General features: G+C 41.0%; 1 protein-coding gene across 3 annotated transcripts in view; it reads left to right on the top strand.

Moving 5' to 3' along the window:
* The window catches only part of ATP11B (ATPase phospholipid transporting 11B (putative)), a 99929-nt gene that overhangs the window by 19609 nt on the left and 59907 nt on the right, over positions 1-20413 (top strand). For all 3 annotated transcript variants that reach the window (XM_063306399.1, XM_063306400.1, XM_063306398.1), the window contains exons 2-4: positions 12423-12539; positions 14435-14524; positions 19466-19546. In XM_063306399.1, the coding sequence (XP_063162469.1) occupies positions 12423-12539; positions 14435-14524; positions 19466-19546 (288 nt within the window). The remainder of the gene's footprint in view (positions 1-12422; positions 12540-14434; positions 14525-19465; positions 19547-20413) is intronic.

Below are 20413 nucleotides of genomic sequence, written 5' to 3'. Positions count from 1 at the left end.
TATAAGAACCCCCTCTCCCCATCCCCCATTTACACTGACACATTTTAATCCTTTCTTAAGTATCTTGAATCCTTTTTCTCAGGGTCAAGAGGGATGGCCCTTGCCCTCCCCCACAGGGATGACCCCATTAGGGTCACCCTTTTATTGGCAATCCCATTGCCACCATCTGTCTGCTGGGCAGATGGAATCGGGAAGGGCTGCTTTGTTGACGAACCTTTGCTGCGCTTCATGCTTTCTCCAAACTAAGTAGGTAAGAGGCCATTCTGTTAGGGCTGCAACTTGATGAGTCCAGAGGAGAACACAAATGAGGTTGTGTGTGAGGCACCGCACAGCATTTCAGTTGCTGTAACAAAAACGTGTAACAAGATTCCTTTTATATTTTTTTCTGTCAGATGCAGAGACATGAGAAAAATGGATTAGCTTTTTCTGTAACATGAAGAAGCAAGCAAGTTTATTTTCAATAGGTATTTTACTTCATTTTTTATTTATTTGTTTGTTTGTTTGTTTATCGAATTTTATCACCGCCCATCTCCCCCCCCAAAGGAGGGACTCTGGGCAGTTTACAACAAAAACAAAGTTTAAAATTCAATACTGCTTTAAATACAACAGATATAAATATAAATAAGTAAAAGACACAAAATATGATAGGATCCAGATGGCTAAAGATTGTATCTTAGTCCGTGAGTATAAAGGGCCCTTCTAGGGCACTAGCCATCCCCACGGACGCCTGTTCCCCCACGAACGCCTGTTCCCCTTCCTGCTCCAGGCATGCTGGCAAAACCAGGTTTTTAGTTTTTTACGGAAGTCCAGGAGCGAGGGGGCCTGTCTCACCTCCAGGGGAAGAATGTTCCAGAGGGCGGGAGCATTCTCTTACAGACGGGGTCCGCAACGTGCCCTCTCTGCGTGACCGGGTGGGATGGATCAATGTGATGTGGATGAGACAGTCCCTTAGGTGACCTGGCCCCATGCCATGTAGGGCTTTAAGGTGATAACCAACACCTTGAATTGGACTTACAGTTTTTCATTCTATTTACAAATACAAATCCCCAGTCATGCATGTTAAGAACCTCTCTAACACTAAATAACATGCTGAGGAGAGTTCCTCATTTAACATTACCCTTTGTTCTTTTCATTTGTTGTGCCTACAGATAGAAATAGTTTTTGCTAAATTTTTATGGCAGGGTGGTGTTACATGCAAAGTCTGGAGTACTGAGGAAGGGAGTTTTGGACATTTGAAAAGAACAGAGCATCTCATTCATATCTTCCAGTAATAGCCTGTTATCTACCTTTGCCCCTTATGTCTGATTCTGCATTTATACCTACCGTTAACTTTTCCTGCTGTAACTGTGCCTTTTAACTGCTTGTATAAGGCCTTTGAGAACCAGCAAGTAATGGTGGCTTGAATTGATTTGACAAAGCATTTGAGGGAACATAAAGTCAATTTTGTCTTCTTTTTTCCACTAAAATTGTTTTTGAGGGTTGCCATTTAAAAATTAAGTGCATTTATGATTGAAGGGGGGTTGACATATGATTACAGCAACCTAGCTGTAATTCAATCCCCCCCCCCCCCCAGTTTTTAAAAATTTCAGGAGTGCTTTCTTTGGTTTTGCTTAATTCCTGGTTCATTTGACAGAAGGATCTCTTTGAGTAAAATAATAGAATGAGATCATGTTTTTGTGCTGAAAGTAAGGGAGACAAATAAAGATCCCTATCCTTATGTCCTTGAAGCTGAAATATGAAGCCCAGCAGATTTTATGCAGAACTGTACTTATAGAGTAAGCAGCTTATTGCTGTCTGCAGTCTGTTGTCTCTGTCCTACTTAGAAGCTTTAACAACTTTTTAAAAGAAAACTGTCTTTTCGATAAACAAATTTTCTTTTTTGATGACTAGATTACATGAAATATAATGGTGGCATCTGATTGTAGTAGTCATATTTGCTACCAGCATACTTCCCAAACTTCGCTCTCATGTTATGGGCTTGTTATAAAGATCAGAAGAGAAAGAGGTGTTAATTATGCTCTACTTGTGAATGACCACATGCCAATTACAGATTAATGGTTGCTTTCTGTTTCGGAGTAAGACATTTTATGTTAATTGACATCCACATAGCTTTCTTTTCTTACATCTGTGACTAGTTTCTGTGTTTCCTGATTACTAGGGATGTTCTGTTCCTCTTGACCATGCTGAACCACCTCCCAGACTGTGCTGTTCTCGAGCAGTTTAGTGGTTTCCAGAAGTAAATCCTCTGAAGCAGAACTGGAACTAATACAGATTTTGTTAAATTCAATCTGAGGTCAGCTGATTTGAAATAATAGCAGCACCTGTGTAACCTTTTGATTGTCTTCACACATTGCACTGAGTATCATTTTTAAACTTTGGATTCTGACTAGAGGCAGTGGCAAACCAATTCCGAAAACCCATGCCAAGAAAACTGCAGGGACTTGTCCAGGCAGTCTCTGAGAATCGGACACGATTGAACAGATTAAATTTTTTTTTAATATGTTAAAAGAAAAAAAACTGCCCTGTAGTTTAGTGCAGTATGTGAATGCAGCTAATAAAAAGGTAATTACAAACATAAATCTTCCAGTTAAATGCTGGTTTTATTGTTGTTTATTCGTTTAGTCGCTTCCGACTCTTTGTGACTTCATGGACCAGCCCACGCCAGAGCTTCCTGTCGGTCGTCAACACCCCCAGCTCCCCCAGGGACAGGTCCGTCACCTCTAGAATATCATCCATCCACCTTGCCCTTGGTCGGCCCCTCTTCCTTTTGCCCTCCACTCTCCCTAGCATCAGCATCTTCTCCAGGGTGTCCTGTCTTCTCATTATGTGGCCAAAGTATTTCAGTTTTGCCTTTAATATCATTCCCTCAAGTGAGCAGTCTGGCTTTATTTCCTGGAGGATGAACTGGTTTGATCTTCTTGCAGTCCAAGGCACTCAGAATTTTCCTCCAACACCACAGTTCAAAAGCATCGATCTTCCTTCTCTCAGCCTTCCTTATGGTCCAGCTCTTGCAGCCATATGTTACTACGGGGAACACCATTGCTTTAACTATGCGGACCTTTGTTGTCAGTGTGATGTCTCTGCTCTTAACTCTTTTATCGAGATTTGTCATTGCTCTTCTCCCAAGGATTAAGCGTCTTCTGATTTCCTGACTGCAGTCAGCATCTGCAGTAATCTTCGCACCTAGATATACAAAGTCTTTCACTGCTTCTACATTTTCTCCCTCTATTTGCCAGTTATCAGTCAAGCTGGTTGCCATAATCTTGGTTTTTTTTTAGGTTTAGCTACAAGCCAGCATTTGCACTTTCTTCTTTTACCTTCATCATAAGGCTCCTCAGTTCCTCTTCGCTTTCAGCCATCAAAGTGGTATCATCTGCATATCTGAGATTGTTAATGTTTCCTCCAGCAATTTTAACTCCAGCCTTGGATTCCTCAAGCCCAGCATGTCGCATGATGTGTTCTGCGTACAAGTTGAATAGCTAGGGTGAGAGTATACAGCCCTGCCGTACTCCTTTCCCAATCTTAAACCAGTCCGTTGTTCCGTGGTCTGAACTTACTGTTGCTGCTTGGTCGTTATACAGATTCTTCAGGAGGCAGACAAGATGATTTGGTATCCCATACCACTAAGAACTTGCCACAATTTGTTGTGGTCCGCAAGTCAAAGGCTTTAGAATAGTCAATAAAACAGAAATAGATGTTTTTCTGAAACTCCCTGGCTGTTTCCATTGTTGTTGTTGTTTATTCATTTAGTCGCTTCCGACTCTTCGTGACTTCATGGACCAGCCCACGCCAGAGCTTCCTGTCGGTCGTCAACACCCCCAGCTCCCCCAGGGACGAGTCCGTCACCTCTAGAATATCATCCATCCATCTTGCCCTTGGTCGGCCCCTCTTCCTTTTGCCTTCCACTCTCCCTAGCATCAGCATCTTCTCCAGGGTGTCCTGTCTTCTCATGATGTGGCCAAAGTATTTCAGTTTTGCCTTTAATATCATTCCCTCAAGTGAGCAGTCTGGCTTTATTTCCTGGAGGATGGACTGGTTGGATCTTCTTGCAGTCCAAGGCACTCTCAGAATTTTCCTCCAACACCACAGTTCAAAAGCATCGATCTTCCTTCGCTCAGCCTTCCTTATGGTCCAGCTCTCGCAGCCATAGGTTACTACAGGGAACACCATTGCTTTAACTATGCGGGCCTTTGTTGTCAGTGTGATGTCTCTGCTCTTAACTATTTTATCGAGATTTGTCATTGCTCTTCTTCCAAGGACTAAGCGTCTTCTGATTTCCTGACTGCAGTCAGCATCTGCAGTAATCTTTGCACCTAGGAATACAAAGTCTTTCACTGCTTCTACATTTTCTCCCTCTATTTGCCAGTTATCAATCAAGCTGGTTGCCATAATCTTGGTTTTTTTGAGGTTTAGCTGCAAACCAGCTTTTGCACTTTCTTCTTTCACCTTCATCATAAGGCTCCTCAGTTCCTCTTCACTTTCAGCTATCAAAGTGGTATCATCTGCATATCTGAGATTGTTAATGTTTCTTCCAGAGATTTTAACTCCAGCCTTGGATTCCTCAAGGCCAGCTTGTCGCATGATGTGTTCTGCATACAAGTTGAATAGGTAGGGTGAGAGTATACAGCCCTGCCGTACTCCTTTCCCAATCTTAAACCAGTCTGTTGTTCCGTGGTCTGTTCTTACTGTTGCTACTTGGTCGTTATACAGATTCTTCAGGAGGCATACAAGATGACTTGGTATCCCCATACCACTAAGAACTTGCCACAATTTGTTATGGTCCACACAGTCAAAGGCTTTAGAATAGTCAATAAAACAGAAATAGATGTTTTTCTGAAACTCCCTGGCTTTTTCCATTATCCAGCGGATATTGGCAATTTGGTCCCTAGTTCCTCTGCCTTTTCTAAACCCAGCTTGTGCATCTGGCAATTCTCGCTCCATGAATTGCTGAAGTCTACCTTGCAGGATCTTGAGCATTACCTTACTGGCATGTGAAATCAGTGCCACTGTTCGATAGTTTGAACATTCTTTAGTGTTCCCCTTTTTTGGTATGGGGATATAAGTTGATTTTTTCGATCTGATGGCCATTCTTGTGTTTTCCAAATTTGCTGGCGTATAGCATGCATTACCTTGACAGCATCATCTTGCAAGATTTTGAACAGTTCAGCTGGGATGCCGTCGTCTCCTGCTGCCTTGTTATTAGCAATGCTTCTTAAGGCCCATTCAACCTCACTCTTCAGGATGTCTGGCTCTAGCTCACTGACCACACCGTCAAAGCTATCCCCAATATTGTTATCCTTCTTATACAGGTCTTCTGTATATTCTTGCCACCTTTTCTTGATCTCTTCTTCTTCTGTTAGGTCCTTGCCATCTTTGTTTTTGATCATACCCATTTTTGCCTGGAATTTACCTCCAATGTTTCTAATTTTCTGGAAGAGGTCTCTTGTCCTTCCTATTCTATTGTCTTCTTCCACTTCCGCGCATTGCTTGTTTAAAAATAATTCCTTATCTCTTCTGGCTAACCTCTGGAATTTTGCATTTAATTGGGCATATCTCCCCCTATCACTATTGCCTTTTGCTTTCCTTCTCCCTTGGGCTACTTCTAGTGTCTCAGCAGACAGCCATTTTGCCTTCTTGGTTTTCTCTTTCTTTGGGATGTATTTTGTTGCCGCCTCCTGAACAATGCTGCGAACTTCTGTCCAGAGTTCTTCCAGGACCCTATCTGCTAAATCCAGTCCCTTAAATCTATTCTTCACCTCCACTGCATATTCCTTAGGAATATTAGTGAGCTCATATCTAGCTGATCTGTGGGTCTTCCCTAATCTCTTTAGTCTGATCCTAAATTGTGCAAGAAGTAGTTTGTGATCGGAACTACAGTCAGCTCCAGGCCTTGTTTTTACCGACTGTACAGATGTCCGCCACCTTTGGCTGCAAAGGATGTAGTCAATCTGATTTCGGTGTTGTCCATCTGGTGAAGTCCATGTATAAAGCCATCTCTTAGGTTGTTGGAAGAGAGTGTTTGTTATGCAGAGTGAGTTGTCTTGCTAAAATTCTATCAGCCTATGTCCTGCTTCGTTTTGTTCTCCCGGGCCATGCTTACCTGTAATTCCAGGTGTCATTTGACTGCCCACCTTAGCATTCCAGTCTCCCGTGATGAAAATAACATCTCTTTTAGGCGTGTTGTCCAGTAGGTGCTGCAGATCCTCATAGAACTGCTCTACTTCAGCTTCTTCAGCATTTGTGGTTGGGGCGTATATTTGGATCACTGTGATGTTAGATGGCTTGCCCTGAATTCGAATTGAGGTCATTCTGTCATTTTTTGGATTGTATCCAAGCACTGCTTTAGCCACTTTACTATTAATTATGAAGGCTACTCCATTTCTTCTGTGGTCCTCTTGTCCACATTAGTAGATCTGGTGGTCATTTGATGTGAAGTGGCCCATTCCAGTCCATTTCAGTTCACTGACACCCAAAATGTCTATCTTTAATCTTGACATCTCACCAGTAACCACATCCAATTTGCCCTGGCTCATAGATCTTACATTCCAGGTTCCAATGATGTGTTGATCCTTAGAACATCGGATTCGCCGTTCGCCACCAGCACTGTCAGCCGCTAGCCATCCTTTCGGCTTTGAGCTAGCTGCGTCATCACGTCTGGGGCTAGTTGAACTCATCCTCTGTTCCTCCCCAGTAGCATTTTGACCATCTTCCGACCTGAGGGTTTCATCTTCCGATGGTATACCGACATATCTCTGGTTGTACTGATCCATTGAGTTTTCACGGCAAGAATACCGGGGTGGGTTGCCATTACCTCCCCCAGGGATCGCATTTAGTCTGACCTCTCTGTCATGACCTTCCCGTCTTGGGTGGCCCTTCACGGTTTAGCTCATGGCATCATTGAGGTGCTCAAGCTCCAGCACCATGACAAGGTAACAATCCTTTGCTGAAGGCTGGTTTTATTGCCAGTTCTATTTGTCTGCAAATATAATTTCAGATTTCTTCAGATCTGGAGTGATTGTGTTAGTGATTAATTGATGGATTATGTGCGATCAAGTCGTTTTTGACTCCTAGCAACCACATAGATAGACCATGACATCTATCCCTAACATGTTCTTTCAAGTCTCCCAGCAGTGCACTCATTGCTGCTGGTCGTCCTCTCCTTCTCTGTCCTTCCACCTTTCCAGCATTAGAGCCTTTTCCAGAGAGCTGGGTCTCCGTATAATGTGTCCGAGGTAGGATAATTGGAGCCTGGTCCTTTGTGCCTCATTATATTTTCAATTTGTTCATTAACTACTGAGTTACACAAAGTTTAAAGGAGTTATTGCAGCCTGTGCAGTTCAGCACTGGATCCTAAATACCATGCACTTAATTGTATAAATCTAAGGAAACTTTAACTTGTTTTGGTTCACCATACAACGTAGCAGTGGCTCCGAAACCAAGCAGAGTGCCAAATGAGCTTTTAATTACTTTTTAATTAATGTGAATTCCAGTATTTAGGGGAAGGTTAGACTCAGTGGCTTCAGTGGAGACTTCTGATTCTATCAACATCTATATATTCTTGGCTTTTACCAAATTGGAGAAGGCTAGCCTAACTGTAATTTAAATGTCATCGGATCAGATTATACAGCACACAGTGCTTAATTCTCTGGAAAGTATCACATTGGGGGAAATGCAGTATTTGGAAAGAGGAGAATTTGATCCTTTCCTGGCACTTCTTCTCACTTTCACTTCAGCTAGGTTTTCACTGCTGTTTCCATCCTCTGAAAAAAAGGAAGCCTCTTTGACGTTACTGTCTATAAATCCCTGCCTTAGATATTCCTTTTAGCTTTGCGCAGATGTATGGGCAGCACACTTTTGGGGGGTTGGTGGCAGTGCATCTATTGATTCTTTTGCTAAACAAGCACAGTTGCTAGAGGGGGGGATACGTGCTTCAGCCTCCATTAGTGTTCTTTAGGGCAACACTGTTGCTGGTGAAACTATCAAGGTTATTGATTGGGAAAGTTCTGTAAAATCGTATGGGCAGAACTCCATATGAGATTTATGTGAGTAATGTTGCAGGGCTGCACAAGAAGTAGGTGAGCTCTTTGTCAGATGAGTGAAGATATTTTGATATTTGGCTCTTTGTTATAGGAAAGTTGGAAATCATGAGATTTTGAAGCATAGGATAAAGTGAGAAAACCTATGCTTCATTTTATTTTTTGGCTCTTTGGGGTATGTTTCTCTGCCAAATCCAATTCTTCCATTAGAGAATTTGAGGAAAGGGAGGATTTGGATTGCGGTCAGTGTCTTTATGTTTCGGTTGATAACCAAACATAAAGCTTAAGAGCTGGGGTAGAGTGACGCTGGGGCCCAGTAAAGTGGAACGTTGATGTGTGATGGAGAGTTGCCTTTGGGGCACTGGGAGTTTTTGCTTTATTGTTGTTGTTGTTGTCGTTGTTGTTGTCTTGGGACCCATTTGGGTTATGTTATGAAGACAGGCAGCCATGTAAGTCTTACTTATAAATAAATAAATCAAAACTGATTAAAAAGTACAGCACAAATTCACCTTAATGCTACCTGCCTGTTTGTCTCCCTACAATCCTCATTGTTTTTATTTTCTAGGAAAGTTTATAAGATCTGTTTGATGTACAGAACCATTCTTGGAAACAAAGTTAACGAAGGCTGGGGCGTCATTTTGTACCATGGCAATTTCCCACTTTATTTCTTTGTGTTTTGTAGGTTCCGATGGGGCAGGGAGCTTGGGAAACAGCGAGGGAGATATTTACAGTTAGATTGGTGCCCCTGGGCATACTGTTGGAGTTCCTAGCAATAGAAGGTCCCAAGCCAGTTGGTCACAGTTTCTTCTTTTCTGTGCACTGTAAGGAGAGAGAATAGTTTTGTCCTTATGTACACTGACAAAAGCAAGCAAGAGGAAGAGAGATCACCTTTTGGGGCAGCTTTCTCTTACCTCCCTCCCTGATACTATCTGGTACTAAAAATTATTTTTGAAAAGTAAAGGACTAGAAAATTAGTTCTACAATGTTGGCAGCTTGGTGGGTTTTCTCAGAAGGGTCAGGTCTGAGCAAGAAATTTGAAAGTCTCCTGTTACTGGTTCTTTTATGTTCTCTATATTAGACATCACTCCAGCTGTTAACTTCAATCTTACACAAGCATTTCCCCTCTAGCTTCTTCCTTTCAGCTTTTCTTTATCACGTACCTCTCGACCATTTTCCACAGTTCCTACCTTTCATGAGCTTTGAGTGCAAACCAGTTTTCTATCAAGATGAGTTGCCTGCAGATGCTAGTTGCTCCTCATACAATATACCTTGCTTTTCACTGAGTACCACCATGCTGTTAAATGGCAAGAGGATGCATAGCAAGGCTCCCCTCATCCAAGACCTGGGTAGCCTCAGATGGGAATGTCCCCCTCTCTGAGATAGGCTATGAGGAAAAGAGGAGCGTAGTTGAAAACACCTTATGCACTTTGGAAAAGCAATGCTGAAAATGCTGATTGGAGTAACTGCTGCCGGGCAGAAACAGCCGCCCTTTCCCAAGGCTAGGCTCAGCTCATTGCCCCCCTCACCTGCCCGTACAGAAAGGGATACGAGGTCCTGGCTCTACTGGAAAACCTGAGGGGAAGCACTATCAACCCCCACCCCCCAGCCTGCTTAGAGAGGCAGACTGACCAGCAGAGATTTCACCCTACAGACGTCCGCACTGACATTCCAGCCAGCCGCTTGGCCACACCGAGCTGTTTGACTGGCATAACAGCCTCCACAGCTGGCTAGTTTGGCCACATCCTCGCCTTTTCAAGGACATGCTGTTGTCCATAGGCAGCCAGGTTAGCACACTTTACCCCGCCCAAGCCCTCAACCTAGAAGAGGGAAACCAACCCAGTGGGGTATGTGGATGAGCAGAAGAAGAGGAAGACACAGCAAGTGGATGAGGGAGTAGGAAATGACATCTGGGCAAGTGTAGTAGCTACAGGTTGTAAACAGGGCTGATATCCAACTGCCAGGACCAGACCATGGTTAGCAGTCAACCCTGCCTGATTTCTTCCTGGAGTTCAACTTGGATGCTCAACAGCAGCATTTCTTAGAACAGAGCTTGGAGCTTAGCATGGAGCTTGGCAGCAACTTCGCTATGCGACTGTATTTACAAAAGGAGTAGCCGTGCAAGGCAACACATGATCTCCAATGAGTGCAAGAAGTTTTGGATGGAGACAAGGGCTGTATGTCACTTCAAGGACTGTGAGGATTGATCCCAAAAGAATTGTTTGTGTGGCTGAGCCAACCCTTAAGGACCAGGAGGGTAGAGTTAACCCTGCCCGGCCAGGGCAATAGCTTTACATTGGGGAGTGTGTGAGGATGTAATAAAGTGCTGTGTAAAGTTTTCATCCAAGCTATTATATATCTAGTCATTTAAAACAAAAAACCTTCACATACATTCCTCTGGGTTTTGGGTTTGGCACCATCCACAATCATAGGGCAGATGGGATGGGGTGACAAAGCCCAAGTGGCTTTCTGTGATTCTGCACTGCAGATAACAAGATGTTGGACCCAGTGATTGAAGTTGGCCTCTAGGGAGCATTTGGCTTTGTAGCTCCTGTACCGGCTTTCCTGCTGTACAGCGATATCCCTACCTAAGCTGCTTGTCTCGATCGCTGTACTTGCGGTGGGGTCTTAAGAGATGGCAACTCTGGGAGATTTTAACTTCCCTTCATGTGGCATAGACTCTGGGGTGGCTCAGGAGTTTTTGGCCACCAGGACAACTACGGGGTCTGGCCCAGGTTATTGGCCCAACAGGTTGCACCCATGGGTTTTTCCCTCAGGGCAGTTGCAATATAATATGAAGTGGAGGACATTAATATCAGTCCAGATTAGAACACTTTCTGGTTGCTTTTCAACATGCTGGTGCTGCCTCCGCTTTCCTTGCAAAGACATAGGACCTCTTTGATCAGTCTACCCCAGGTGACCAGTGATCCCAGTGAGTTTCAGAGGGAACTTGGGATTTTTCCTGAGGATCTAGTAGGCAGTTTGACTGAGGCCTTAATTTCTACCTGTAATGGGGTGTGACGTGGGGCTTGGATTGGATAGTTCCTATGCAGCCCCTTCCCATTTGCTGGTTCTGGGTGTTTCCTTGGTTTTCCAAGGAGCTTCAGGAGTTGCAATTACAGAAGAAGCACCTAGAGTGTTGTTGGAAAAAGTTCAGCAGACCTGACCAAGCTCATGTAAAAGTATATTAGGGATTAAATAGTGGCAACAACAGGAGCAAGATGCAGAGGTTTTTGCCTTTATCATGTCTGCAGGTAGCTGGCTGATGGACCTGCCAGGTCACAAAAATATATATGAGGCCTCCATGACAAATACTCTAGGCATTGGATTACTTTCCAGCCTTCCCTTTTGGAATAAAGATATTGAGAAAGTGATTGGACTACAGTTCCTGAGGGCACTGGAAGAAGTAGATTATGTGGACCCATTTTAGTCAGGTTTCAAGCTGGGGCATAATACAGAGGAAGCAGTGTGTGCAGTTGTTGATGAGCCTTGGAGGGACTGGTATGTGGGTGGTGTGACCATCCTGGTTCTTCTTGATCTCTCAGCAGCTTTCAATACCGTCAATCATGGTATCCTTCTGGACTGGCTATGGGGTTTGAGAGTATGTAACACTTCTGTTACATCAGCTGCACTGGTTACCAGTGAGCTTCCAGGTACAATTTAGGGTGCTGGTCATCACCTATAAAGGCGTTCATGTCACAGGGCTAAGTGACTCTTTCCTATCATTTCTGCCCACCCTGTAAGATCTGATAGAGCAGGCATGTTTTGTGTCCCTTCCATTAAGCAGTGTCATCTGATAGAACCCAGGAACTGCACTTTCTCTGTCATGGCACCTGCCCTTTGGAATAGCATCCTTCCAGAAGTATGGGTTGTGCCAAGCCTGCAAGCCTTTAAACAATATCTGAAAATCTGTTTTTTCCCCCTGTGCTCCGGGATAGCTCAGGGTATGCCCATTGGTTAGGATATGCCTGTGTGTCCCGTCCCCCCTTTATTTGTTTGTTTGTTTGTTTGTTTATTTATTTATTTATTTATTAATTATTCAGATTTCTTTTACCGCCCATCTCCACCCAAAAAGGGAGACTCTGGGCAGTTTACAATAAAATTATCCTTTAAAAACCCGAGCACATAAAATTACAAAACCAATGTCCACAATACTAAAATAATAAATATAAATATAAAATCCAAGTGGGAGAATTATACTTACCATTAGGTTTACCTTTTGTTTCTTTTTAGGTATTGTATTGGTTTTTCATCTGTATGCCACCCAGAGTATGTATTCAGATGGGCAGCAAGGAGACATTATTTCTCTGAATTATTGTGAGGATAAAAGGAAGATTTAAGATGTATTGTAAAAATTATCAATAAAGTAATGTTCTTGGTTTTTTTCAGGGTTTTGACCCACCACATCAGAGTGATAATCGAACTATTTATATTGCAAATCGTTTTCCCCAGCATGGCCATTATGTTCCCCAGAAGTTTGCAGAAAACAGAATAATCTCCTCTAAGGTATGAAAAATCGTAACACATATACACATGCTTTATCAAGTGCAATAGATAAAGATAAATTTTGGTTTAATATATCAGAATTTTTTAAAAACTCAAATGTGTATTCAAATAGTTTTAGGGCATATTATGAGCCATACTGTAAAACTAGTCCATTCATACATCATTACAGAAATGCCTTTGTTTTTTGTAACGTGTCATTTTCAAACATCTTGCTTAACTAAAGAAGTTCTAAAAACTGTATTCCATCCTTGTCAAGTAAGGCAAAAGGGGCTTATACCAGGTGAGTATATTTTTAGCCTTTATAAGCAACTTGCTCAACAGGCTCACTGTTCTGATTCCAGTTCTGAGTTCTAAATATGGTTTGAACAGAAATAGTCAATGTTATACTCTACAAATGTTTTAGGCTATGATTCCGATCATCAGATACCATGAACTCATAGGCGTTGTGTGTGGTGATTTTTATTTTTGACTAAAAAACGAAGTCAAATTACGCAGATGGCTTAATTATATAGGTGTTTGTGTTAAACATCCCCCATGGATCAATACAATAAAAGTTTATTTATTTACATTGTTTAAAAACCACCAATTCCACGAAGACTCTTAGCTGTTTATAAAAGTGAACACAAAAAATGTTAAAGCAATTAAAATCAGTAACACAAGTTCACAAAGTAACCCCAGTATCCATATTGATAGCTGTGCACATCTAACAAACAATAAATAAACACTAATTAAAAGCTCTGCAGAAAAGCTTGATTTTAACTGCCTTTCTAAATATCAAATCTTTGGAATAAACTATTCCATATGGAGGGGGCGTACACTCTTCCCCTTCCCGCCCCCCTCAACTTCCCAAGTTGCAATAAATGTACCAGATTCGCCTATTCCAGTGTTTTTCAAACTTGGCAATTTTAAGATGTGTAGACTTCAATTCCCAGAATTCCCCAGCCAGCAGAATTCTGGGAGTTGAAATCCACCCATCTTAAAGTTGCCAAGTTTGAAAAACACTGGTCTTTTCAATCTAAAGGAAGAGGCCCTGTAACAACCTACGTGCAAGTCATAAAAGTTAAAATCAGCACTTTGAATTATACTCGGAAGCCAATACACTGACTGTAAAACCAGCATTAAGTGATATCGGCAGTTCTCACTGGACGGCAGATGGGCTGCTGCATTCTGTCCCCAGTGCAGCTTCTTCAAAGGCAACTCCATGTACATTGGAGTCATCAGCTTTAGAAAGGATATCTGACTATTGCCAAGGCCTCATGCTCCAGGAAGGGTCATAAAAGGCCTCTCTAATGTGGCCTTCAGCTGCCTGTTAATTGTGAACTACTAATTCTGGGCCTCCACACAAAATGTCTGTTTTCTGCTTAAGACAAGTTTAATGGAACTGTGCATATAAGTGTTGCGAGAGCATAACAAGTTAAACTCCCTACAGAGTTAGGCAGATGTCAGGACTCAGAGTACTAAATTCATCCTCTTGCATGGACCTCATATTTTGCTGAAATCTGGCTTTAATGAAAGCTTGGCTCTGTGACTCACATTTTGCAAGTGCTAGATCAGGAAATTACTCAGGATCTGAATGAAGTTCTGAAAATAGCCTCCGGTCTCCCATGTGCCTCAAACATGACACGGCAATGTGATCAGTTATTCAAGAGATTTGTATCTTGTCCTTTAGCCGGAAAAGGCTTGCATAGCAAGTTACATGGAGTGGTACTGAAACAACCTTTGCCCTCGGGCTTGAAATCTTAAAAGACGTGATACATGTGGAACTGATAATGAATGTTCTAAGAGAGGGTTTGTTAACATTTGTAGAATTGCGACTGCACTTTATTAAAAAAATGGTTGAAGTTGAAACGAATTACTTCTGCAGTTTTTAAATGTGATTTTTTTTTCTCTTGCAGTATACTGTGTGGAATTTTGTGCCCAAAAATTTATTTGAGCAGTTTAGAAGAGTGGCCAATTTTTATTTTCTTATAATATTTTTGGTTCAGGTAAGTTGGATAATTTAACACTACTTAAACATGTGCAATTAAAATGAGGGATTTTTTTTTAAAAAAGCAATCACGTTGAATAATTGCATGTTGAAAATTGCATAAGCAAAGGCTTCATTCTTGAAACAAATAATTGGCTTGATCTCAGAAGTGAGATTGATTTATATCTAGTGATTTGCCCTACTGCCATTATCTGGACACATTCATCCAGGTTTTTCTGTGATTTCATAAGACATTAGCTAAGCTGTTTCATAAGGTTTATTCCTAGTGACCAACATGTTTTCATCACTGTATGGCCTACATCTACATAGAAATGATTTGCCATTGCTTTCTGGGATTTAAAAGGAAGATGTTAAAAATGTTAGTGCAGTTTAACTAGCATAAGCTATAATATAGCGTTGAAAGCTGGCTTCCCTTAAGTTGGCATTAAGTTTGATTGATTTTAAACTTAAGTTTGATTGAATATCCTCACTTAGTAGTTCCCACATATGAATATAAATTCAGGAAAGATAGGGGCAAAACATTAGTTGGATTCAATTTTGCAAAATAAATGCATGGTGACATGAATTAGCATTATTGTCAAAATCATGGGCTAAAGCCCCAAGTAAAGAGCTTTCCTAATTTGATATTTAATCTATGAAAATGAAATCCTGGAGGAATTTAAGCATCAAAGCTATTTTTCTATATATTAACCAGTCAGATGAGAGGCCATTTTCCCCTCCATCCCACCCGTAACCTGGTCAGTACTGTAATCACAAATTTAGCTATCATTTCGGGCTTCTTCTGTTGAGATTATATTGATTTTTGCTGACAAGCCCATCACAGGATGGCGGCAGATATTAAAATGATGTAGTAGCATTGTAATCATGGAGAAAATCTATTTATGTGTTACTTCTTATATCTTTCTGAAATGCTGCCATAGGCCTATATTGCAATGAGATCTTAACTTAATTTAGTTTAATTTTAAAAACAGTGCCCTAAAATCTATATTATGGCTATTTTAATAAAGCTGTTAAAAATCATCAGATTTCCACTTACTGCATGTAAAGCATCTTTTTTTTTCTTTCATGAAGTAGTTATTCAGTGTGCTCTTGCAAGTGAGTGTATAATGATATAATCAGGAATTAGTTGTTACTCATTGTTTCCACGTTTTCCTTCTCAACTTATATCTGTGTATTTCACAAGTTGTGCTGAAGCTTCTTTTGTCTAAAAAAAATTCATGGAAGGGGTTTCTAACATTTAGCAGAAAGAAGTTCTATGTGTAAGCAGTGCTTAAATGTAACTGTTAAGTACTAAGCTCAGTTGATCAGTAATGCTAGTATGTGTTTTAGCTTGTTTTTTTCACCCAGCTTCATCAGTATCTTGACCCATGTATGTTTGAACTGTTTACATTTCTACTATGAAATAAATTCAGAAAAGCAGTTTAATTTGCAACATTTGTTATATGAGGAAGAAAACCATCAATAGTGATAGAATGGTAATGTTATGTTTTTAGTCATGAAATGGTTTAGAAAGGAAACTTTCTGGGTTCACTGAAGGAAATCTCTTTTCCTTCAGTGAACCCAGAGTGGAATTCCTTGAATTGTTTTTAGAATAGAAGCATTTCTAAAATACTTAAGAAACAAAGAACAACCTACTAATAGCTGTGCAGGCCATCATGGCCAATATTTTATATATAACACAACTTTCAGCAGACAATGAATAGATTACATTATTCAAATCTGAAGGTCTGTTGTCATTTAACACCTTAAAGCACATCTCTTTGATTGCAGCACAATCTGTTACGCTTTCTGTATTGATTCCTCTTTCTGCTGGTAAATACTATTTCTTTACTATATCACCAGTATACATATCCTATGGACTAACTCATAAAGTTCGCAGCATTGATTGATTGATTATGCGCCATTAAGTCGATGTCACAAGGATGGATTTTCTCGATGACAATCTATTCCTAACCAGGTCTTCCAACGGAGCACCTGTTGCCACTGTAACTGTAACTTGGTATTCCTCTTCCTCTCTTTCCTTCTACCTTTCCCAGCATTATAGACTTCTTCAGAGAGCTAAGTCTTCACAAAATGTATTCAAAGTATGATCAGTTGTGCCTTGAGGGAGAACTCTGGGTTGATTTGTTTGATGATCTATTTGTTTTCTTGACTGTCCATGGTATTCTCAGAAGTCTTTTCAGCATCAAAGTTCAAACTTTCACTTCCATAGAGTGTCATAGGGAATACCATTGCCTGCACGATTCTGATCTTTGTAGGTATGTACACATCTCGGCATCTGAATATCTTTTCCAAAGCTTTTCATGGTTGCTCCACTAAGTCTTAACTGCTTGTTCCTTTACTGTTGATTACAGCATTGGTTATCCATATATATACACACTAACGTGTAGACTACGGGAATTGATTGAGTTTGAACTCTTATTACAGGAAGGCAAATACAGCTCAATATGTTATGTTCCCAAATGATTGAAATCAAAGAATTTGATTTGTTCAGCAGGAATAGAAACAGTACAACTCCTCTCACTTTTTATTGAAACTTAAAAGCATCCATACCTGTTCAGAAATCAAATTGAATGAAAGATACTATCAGAGAAAGCATTTTGGTTAAAATAAGTGAATTACTGAATAAAAGCTATACTGGTCTTTATATCTGCAAGTACCCACAGTTGTGGATCATTATTTCCAAAAAGCAAATTGAAGATTGTTCAAGAGGCATGAAGTGCTATTGAAGGGGGACTTTAGTGACACTTGTCGATGTTGTTTATTGCCTTGCTTGTACTGTGCTTAGGCATAGGTAAAGGTAAAGGTTTCCCTTGACGTAAAGTCCAGTCGTGTCCGACTCTAGGGGGCGGTGCTCATCTCCGTTTCAAAGCCTTGGAGCCGGCGTTGTCCATAGGACACTTCCGGGTCATGTGGCCAGCATGACTCACGGAACGCCGTTACCTTCCCGCCGAAGCGGTACCAATTAATCTACTCACATTTGCATGTTTTCGAACTGCTTGGTGTGCAGGAGCTGGGACGAGCAACGGGAGCTCACCCCGCTGCGCGGTTTCGAACCGCCGACCTTCCGATCGACAGCTCAGCGGTTTAACCCGCAGCGCCACCGCGTCCCTCGTGCTTAGGCATAAGCATGTTTCATATAAAATACTACTACTAGCTGGAATAGCCACCATGTCTGTAGGGAGACAGTTCTGCTGAGCATGTTCTTCCAGGGTATTCCTGAACTGTCTGATAGCTTTCCCTTTCAGAGGATAGATAGTTATTCTTGACTTGATAATAACCAATAAGGAAGACTTAGTCAAAAAGTGGAAATAGCAGGAACTTTGAGAGAAAGTGATCAGGTAATGCTTGAGTTCTTGACTTTAAGGGAAGATAAAGCTGTAGTCAGAGGCATACATTGAGAGCTCAAAAAGATAATTTCTGATCAATTCAGAGCAATGATAGGTAGGATTTCATGGCAGGAGATGCTAGTGGGAAAAGGAGCTCGTGATAGAGGGGGGTTCATACAAAGGGAAATGCTAAAAGCACAATTGCAAACATTTCCAGTGAGGAAATACAAATGAAAGACAGAAAATGTCAGCATGGCTGCACATAAAGGTGAATGACTATCTGAAAATTAACAGTGGACACACAGGAGCTGGGAAGAGGATCAGGCCATAAGAGAAGAGATACCTGGAATGGTAGAGATGGTTTCAGAAAAGCTAAAGCTCAGAATGAACTGAAATTGTCAAACAACAAGGCCTTCTTCAGATAGGTTCAAAAAAGAAATGAAACGACCAAACGATACAGGTTATTAAAAAGGGCAAAACCACTCAACTCTTACTTTGCATCTCTGTCTTCTCCAAAAGAAGGTACATACCTAGTTTTTTATTAGGTAACTTGTTTATTTATTCACTCTTTCATCTGTTCGTTCAAAGAAAGCATCTTAATTATCTGCAAAAGATTTATTCTTCTGGATTCATAGCATGCACGGTCAAGTATCCTTGTAGGAAGTAAATCTCTTAGACTGATATTAGCTTCCCTCTAATACGTTTCTCTGTAATTTTATTTACTTATTTTTCTTGAATTCATGCTGCGTTCCCTGCAAGAAGGTGCTTTACATTGACAGCAGGCAAATAACAGGAACAGAGTGGGGGTTTTTTCCTTCTTTTTTGCTTCAGCTAACACAGCACAACAGTAGAACAGACTGTGGTGTCTGTTTTCACAGTACAATCACAATAAATGTGTTTAGGGTTAAGGTATATTTCTAAGCTCTGTGGAACTTGAATCTTTTGATCATGCTGAAACATAATGCATGCATCCTCCTTCAGAATCTCTGTCCTGTTTATGCTGAGAGGGAAAATGAAGAGATTGGGCCCTAGAGCTGCTGCCTGATAGAATAAACGCTTTCTTCCCTTAGGATCAGTCCATATGAAGGAGTTCTGTGTTTTGTCACAATGTGCAGTCTTCTTCCATTTCTGCTTTGAGTGGAATACTGTGCTCGCACAGCATATTTAACCAAGATCTAGCAGCTGAACTTCCACAACGAGCTATCCTGCAACAATTCTTAGTGCAGTCTGTATTTTTAATTATTGGCAATGCATTCGTGTGAATAGTTTATACTCTGGCAAGTATAGAGGGGCATTTTAAAATCAGTGAGAATCTTGCTGCTTTCCAAATGCCAGTAAAGCCCATTATGTCATCAGCAATAGGCCTTTTCACATTGAAAGGCTCCCCACCGACATTAGGCTGGCTTTGGTAATTCTTGGAAGCCGCAAACCACTTCCAAAGACTATTAAAAGATTGTAATGTATATGGTGTGCAGTGCAACCACACATTATTTATATACAGTAAATATATAGTATTTATAGTTTCCTGTATATAATGTACAAATTTCATTATAGAATTTCCAAAACTTGACTTGTACACGTATTCTTTCTGTCTGTGTTTTCTCCTCCAGCTTATGATAGATACTCCTACCAGTCCAGTTACAAGTGGATTGCCATTGTTTTTTGTTATAACTGTGACAGCCATAAAGCAGGTAAGAAAATGTGCCCTTTTTTAGTAAGTTGCTTTGCACAGACATACACATTATGTGCAGCACAGAACTGCAATTAAAAGTGGCCCATCAGTGTTAGCTCACAATGTGCTAATGTGTTTAGCAATATTAGCACATGGTGTATGTCTTCAGAAACCAAGCCTGCGAAAGCAGGGCAGCATAAAACATGGTTCCAAAACACTGGCTATATAAACTGACATGTTGTCGGGGAAAAGGGGGCTTTGATGTGAGAATGCTGTTTTTAGTGGGATCTTTTTGTACAAAGCAATGTTTGATGCTACCATTCTGCATTTCAAATGTCGATGTTTATACATTAATGAGGGAAGGATCTTGCGTACATATGGAATCTTGGTGGAACCTTACACCTTTTGGACTTCCAGTCCAAATGTGATACAAAGGAGGTAACTTAAATTACTTTGTCCCTGAAGATACCTTGTACCTTGAAAGTGAAAGGCCCCCTGTGCAAGCACCGAGTCATGTATGACCCCTTGGAGGGATGCCGCTTTTGTGAAGTTTTCTTGGCAGACTAGAGCAGGGTGGTTTGCCCCAGTTGTCACCTTCCCCAGCAAGCTGTAGCTTAAGTCATTGCTAATCCATATGTTTTGGACTTCCTTGAAATGTAACAGTATTCTCTAGCGTTTCAGCATCAGCTGAAATAAAATACACTTTGTGTTAGGAGTCAAAACACAAAACATGTTTTTGCCTGGGACTGTTTTTCTATAGCTGACATGTCTTCATGATCCACAGTAAAACCCTTAAGTGGGTAATAATATAATGACACATAATAGTTGTGGAGTTTTATATCTTAATTTGTATTATGAATACCGTTTTTCCTACTATCTTAAAGGA

This window comes from Candoia aspera, chromosome 6 (assembly GCF_035149785.1).
Source record: "Candoia aspera isolate rCanAsp1 chromosome 6, rCanAsp1.hap2, whole genome shotgun sequence".
Lineage (NCBI taxonomy): Eukaryota > Metazoa > Chordata > Lepidosauria > Squamata > Boidae > Candoia > Candoia aspera.
This window is presented reverse-complemented; position numbering and strand designations above follow the sequence as displayed.